General features: G+C 40.0%; 1 protein-coding gene across 3 annotated transcripts; it reads right to left on the bottom strand.

Moving 5' to 3' along the window:
* Positions 1-1,094: 1,094 nt before the first annotated feature.
* cd40 (CD40 molecule, TNF receptor superfamily member 5) lies at positions 1,095-5,647 on the bottom strand. 3 transcript variants are annotated; one of them, XM_078288046.1, is made up of 9 exons: positions 5,519-5,647; positions 4,248-4,335; positions 3,769-3,891; positions 3,528-3,674; positions 3,316-3,409; positions 2,877-2,932; positions 2,212-2,310; positions 2,082-2,113; positions 1,095-1,837 (listed from the first exon to the last, which is right to left on the bottom strand). In XM_078288046.1, exons 1-9 carry the CDS (start codon positions 5,549-5,551, stop codon positions 1,556-1,558), a joined length of 954 nt encoding a protein of 317 aa, XP_078144172.1. In that variant the 5' UTR covers positions 5,552-5,647; the 3' UTR covers positions 1,095-1,555. The 3 variants fall into 3 exon arrangements, with proteins under 3 accessions (XP_078144172.1, XP_078144171.1, XP_071758727.1); XM_078288045.1 differs by having other exon boundaries at positions 4,248-4,338; positions 5,519-5,636; XM_071902626.2 differs by having other exon boundaries at positions 4,248-4,353; positions 5,519-5,636.
* Between the last annotated feature and the right edge of the window lie 456 nt (positions 5,648-6,103).

Below are 6,103 nucleotides of genomic sequence, written 5' to 3' on the forward strand. Positions count from 1 at the left end.
CTGCCTCTTTAAGGAAAAAAAAAGTGCTATTATTATTACTTAAGGCCCAACTCCATTAAATGCAGAATTAGCATTTTCTTGCAAATTAATGCATTTAAAATACTTCAGAAGAAAATATGAGGTCAATTTATCTACCTAGTTAGGAGTTTAAAGAAAGCATTGGCCTTACTTTGCATATCAAACCCATGTCTATTAAATGTATTACCACCTTGTTGTTGGGTGGCGGTCATTACCTTTGACACTTTGATGACATCATGCGCTTGTAGAATTAAGCAAAAACATCATTTTCTTTCACTAGTTGAGGAAAAGTTATTGTATAGCCTATATAAAGGCTTCAAAGTTGGTCTCAGATGTTTCTTTAAACCAAATTCTCCAATATGAAATTCTCTCTCTTTGTGTCCCTTCTGCTAAGATCAGACAGGAGCACCAGGCCTCAGGTCTAATAAGGCTTTAGTATTGTTTAGGGGTTGACAGAGGGATTCTCCACTATACCAGTCCCCCAGGTTTCCATGTAAATTCAAAGGGCTGTACTTCCATTAATCCAGGGATAATGAGAAAGCCCCTGGGAGCAAAAGGCCTGAAATGCACAGTCGCCTTGTCTTCCCGCCTCACCTCTTCAAATCCCCACAAACAGAAACACACAGAGGGCAGATTAGCTCCACCTGAGCCCCTCTTAGGTGGCCCAAATCCCATGGTAAACAGGTGAATACAATGGGACATCAGCTGTCTCAAACTACAAAAAAAATGTTTGGAGGAAGAACTGATTAAATCAAATACTGGCATGCATACGCAACTCAATGTCCTTTTGATTTTTACCTTTTTTAATTTTACTTAATGACATTCTATACGTCACTGCAAAGACAACATTAACACTGTATCAGAACATAATATATTTCCAGTTTGAGTCTTTAAGGTGCCATGACATCATCCAGACTGCAACAGTTTCCGGACTCTCAGCAGACTTCAGTGAACCACTAGCTCCCCCTAGAGGATGACATGTGGTACTACAGCACCAATTATGATTTTCTACTGCCCACGAGACAGACAGCCCCTCAGAATTAGGAAAAAATAACAAACACTCCCATGATGCAGAATTCCATTGGCATAAACTTTAATGCAATACAAAAAAAAGAAGAAAAAAATGTTATTGCTATTTCCATGTCCCATCAAGGTGCTTTTTCCATGTCCATTAAGTTGGGAATGTTTAATCACCTTGTGCAAATATGAACAAACAGTCTTTTGTAAATAATGCATGTAAACCTCGATGACTACCTGCTGCAAAATTACATGCTGACAAAACACAACTTAAAAAATGTCACTGGATTGAAGCGATACAGAAGGAAGTAGGAAACAATAGAACACATGCCACTATCTTCCAAGCCATCATTAGACTATAACTCTACAGTTTAGGCATATAAGGTTTCTTTAACAATAAAGGCAATGTACAGCTTTAGTCTCACATAACTATAAGTGAAATCTGAGGCAATAACACACAAGAGGTTACATTAACAACAATTACATGACAAGGAGCTTAGCGGCCAGACTCAGGTTAGAGTCATAACTGAGTGTTTATTGACTCCTGTCGAGAGAGCACTTCTCTTTTCCCTTCCTCCTGTTCCACCAGATTTCCATTTTCAGTGAGACCTGGATCGTCCGAGATCAAAGGCTGGCTCGGTTCCTCATCAAGCCCGTCCTCATTTTCCTCCGGAGTCTTTGCACCCCCTTCTTGTTCTGAGGATCGCTCCTCATACGATAGCAAGCATGGCTCAGCTGTCGGGTTTGCTATTGGGTTTGCTTCCCTCTCTGGCTTGTTTGTTCCATCCTCCATGATGCAGCCCTACAGAGTGAAATACTGTTAGCATTACAGTGCTGAAAACACTGAATATGACATTTTCAGTCACTGGAAATGAAAAATATCAAGTACATTGCTAGGAATCCAGTGCAACAGTTTCAGTTACAATTGCTATAATTTGCATTGTTTGCAGACCATTACTGTTTACCCAAGTATATATTATTTTATATATTCTGTAACACAGAATAATATAACTAGGACCAACAGAGCAAGACAAAATCAGATTTACCTTAATCTTTGCTTTTGCAGCTCGTACATTACCTAACACAAAAGGAACAAAAGATACAGGATCTTTAGTACATTAAATCAATTATTATTATTGTTTATTATTAGTGTCATTGTTTGAGTTTATTGCATACCTCTTAATTTATAGAGGCCTATACAAACTCCAATCAAAATCACGACGACTGCAACGCAGATGCCAGCGATCCCTCTTCCTGACAGTCCTGAGCTTTTTTCTGCCAAGACGGGGAAAAGAGAGAAATCCATTCATAAAATATAAATACATCCAGTAATGTCTATATTTGCCTGTGTATTCCACTTTCACAACCAAAGTCAGATTTTCACATCTAACAACATCTGAAACGATAAAGGACAATATTTGAGTAGAATATGGACATTTCTTGTTAGTTTAGAAGAATACAGAACTCAAGCCCCTCTGAGATGTAACATAATACAGCATTATGTAACATAATGCATTTTAGGGGGGGGGGGGGGGGGGGGGCACCTATGAGACGTGTCTCTGGAGAGAAGGGTTTCAGTGCCTTTCTTAGGGGCCATCCTTACTGTTTAAAACTAAAGGTGATTCTTTAGCCACTACAACACAGTGCAGTTTACACACGAACAAAGTGTGAACAATATAGCTGTACTTAGGTGAAAGCTATCAATCCCACTGAAACCACAGAGGCCGACAGAGATTACAACTCCAGCAGTCACACGCCTACATAGTTTCATTTCAAACTGGAGATAGCTAAAACTGAGTATTTAAACAAAAAAATCAGCGGATATCCTGTACAGTACTTACCACATTCGGTGTCAGATGTGGGTGTCCCACTTTTAACTTGTGATCCAGGCTTACAACTGCAAAGATGTCAGACATTTAAACATGTATGTCAAGCAATGTTTACAGTATTAAAGGATAGTTCTTACTTTTTTCATGTGATCAAGATTTTACTAAGGCTAATGTTAAATTAATGGGAGGTATAGGAGCAACCAAAACACGCTGTATGGTCAAATCACCTTGAATCAATCAATCATTTTGTTTTTTATGCTATATTGAGGATTTTGATGTTTGATGATTACCACACACTGCAGTTTCACCAGGCTGCTCTTAGTCTAAAGAATCATTCATCTATTGTATAAAAGTAGATTTCTTTTAAGTTAGCCGTGATGTTGGTGGAGGAATTGCTTCTGAAATATAAAAGTATGATCCAATGTTTTTTTATTGGGTATCCTATACTCACACTGTCCATTTCATGCAAGCCTGGTTCTCTGAAGTCGCATTAGAAAATGTGCCTCCAGGGCATTTTTGACACACCGTGTCATGGGTGTGATTGCCTGAAAGGGTGTGACAACCAATATGGATTCAGTGTCACTGCACATAGCAAAAACAAAGCAATCTGTGCTTTACATTGAATGTAACTGACAGCGTTTTGTATGTGCATTTGTGTCATACCTTTGGACTGAACCCCGTCTCCCGGTCCGCACTTGGTGTGCAGTACACAGGTGATGCATGCTTCACTGGAGCAGTGGTGTCCCGGCTTACACTTGCAGGGGCTCAGACGTTCCTTGCTCTTATCGACCTCAAACTCAAAGTTTTTATCTGTAAGAAGAGACACAAGTTGTAAGTTGTGCTAATTCAAACAGAAGTCTATCAGTGTGTTAATGGTTTAGTTGAATTTGTCACAATGTCTCACTTGGGTCGCAGTATGGTTGACGTTTACATATGGTGTTTTTTGTGTAGGCGTCCTGATACTCATTCCCCTCGCATTGCTCGCACCGAGGATCCAGACACCGGCCCTCCAATGACATCCTTGTCCCTGTAAAAAAATAAATAAAAATATACAGATATTGCTATATAATAAAAAATATCAATTTTCTTACGTGTATATATAGTAGTGTGGTGGACACAAAAAAATTTGATTAATGACCGAAAGGGTGCTGGTATGAATCCTGGTACATCTGGGTGGGGAAAGTCACACACTTCCTCATGGGGCAGCTCCCAGTGGTGAGTGTGTGTACAGCATGTGTGTGTGACACCCCCACCACCCCGCCCCCCCCTCCCCTCCCCAACCACTCCCCTCCTGTTCCTAGTAGTTACATTACATTCCTAGTTCAATCCATTAAAGGGTTAACATCATGACAAACAATAAGAAAGGTCAACACTGGACTGTACCTGGCCCGCACATCTTGCAGCACTGCGAGCCGACATCACTTTCATACTGTGTAAGTGGATCGCACGGGGACACTGCACCGGTCACCACCTGCTGAACAATGTCAACCTGCGTTACACACACACAACAACATAATAATAATAATAATCTTTATTTGTATAGCGCTTTTCAAAACAAAGTTACAAAGTGCTTTACAAAACATGATAAAAGAGTACAACATACTCAGGAGTCCAACATTGTCATAAATAAGATAAAAATAAATAAAACATGAAGCATAGACACCAAATAAAACAAAGTTTATAATAAAAGTAATAAAATAAAAGTGATAACAATGGCATTGGGAATTGGCAATGGCAACAAGGGCTTTAAACGTAATCAGTAAAATCTTAAAATCACATCTATACCTAACAGGTAACCAGTGAAGAGAGGCGAGGATGGGTGTGATATGGTCTTGTCTCTTGGAATTTGTTAAAAGTCTGGCTGCTGCATTTTGTACGAGCTGGAGACGGGAGATGGCCTTTAGGCTGAGCCCTGAGTACAGGGAATTACAATAATCCAGTCGCGATGAAATGAATGCATGGATGACTTTTTCAAGGTCCGTTTGAGACAGGAAAGTTCTAATTTTTGCAATGTTTCTAAGTTGGAGAAAGCATGATTGAACTACCTTAGTGATTTGTTTGTCAAAGCAGAGCTCGGAGTCAAAGATTACTCCCACATAGACTGTAGAGAAGGCTTTGATGGCGAGACTGTTCTGAGATCAGCTCACTTCTCACTTCCCCTGACTGAAACCACCAGACCGAGAGGGGCGCGGCGGAAAGTCCCGAACATTCAACATGTTATGTCGGGCAGTTTCATGGCAGGTGCATTTTCTTACACGTTTTAGTCTATATGCTATTAACAAAACGTGCGTATCGATATTAGCCTATAATAAGTTAAAACGGCTTCCACCACTACTTCTACTGCTAATTCACTACTACTCCGTATAAAACGAAACTGAAAGTAGGCTCTGGAAAAGATGTGCGTAGGCTGTATGCCTTCAAAAATATGGAAAATGTCGACTTCTACATCGGATAAAGCAATAGCCTATTTCAAAGGTGGATAATCAACTAGGCTACTGCATAACACGAATACATTTAAACGTGCTCCAAAGAATGAAATATTACGGCGTGACTTGAGGTAGTGCTCTGCTTTAGTCCTTTAGTCCTCAACAAGGGCAAACATCTTTATAATCCTGTCATCTCCTCCAGTGAAACACAATGATCAGTTTACTCACCGTAAAGACCGTGCAGATTATCAGCAGAAGCATCTCGGTGACTTGTGTTCTGTAGCGCAGAATATCTAAAGTGTCTTGTGTCAGCTGCAGTCAGAGCGCGAGACGAGCTACATTCTTATTCAGAAAGAGGAACGCGCCTCCCGCACGGGGGCGTGGACGCGCCAGGGGGAATTTCCTGGTCCTTTTACCGTTTCCTGTAAATCCAGCGCAACTGAATCCTCAAATTCTGATGTAGTAGTCTCCAAAATGTCCCGAAATTAAAGTAAAGTAAATAAAACTGTGTATGCGTCAGTTTATGAAAATGAAGTACAGTAATGGTATATTACATCTTTAGAAGGTAGGCTATATAAAAAAAACAAACTAACAAAGCTACAGGTCGAAACACTAAACCACACAAAATCCAACAGTAATCCAACAGAGGGAAAACAATGCCATAAAGTATTATGGGAATATGATTTTTCGTTAGGGTAATTTCACTAGTATTGACAAAACCTATTGTTACCTGTTGTGAAGGGATTCCCCGTGTATTTTACATCAGGGACTTTCCCACAGCACAACATGGTCACCCTCCAATATTCAGTTAAA

This window comes from Centroberyx gerrardi, chromosome 14 (assembly GCF_048128805.1).
Source record: "Centroberyx gerrardi isolate f3 chromosome 14, fCenGer3.hap1.cur.20231027, whole genome shotgun sequence".
Taxonomy (NCBI): Eukaryota; Metazoa; Chordata; class Actinopteri; order Beryciformes; family Berycidae; genus Centroberyx; species Centroberyx gerrardi.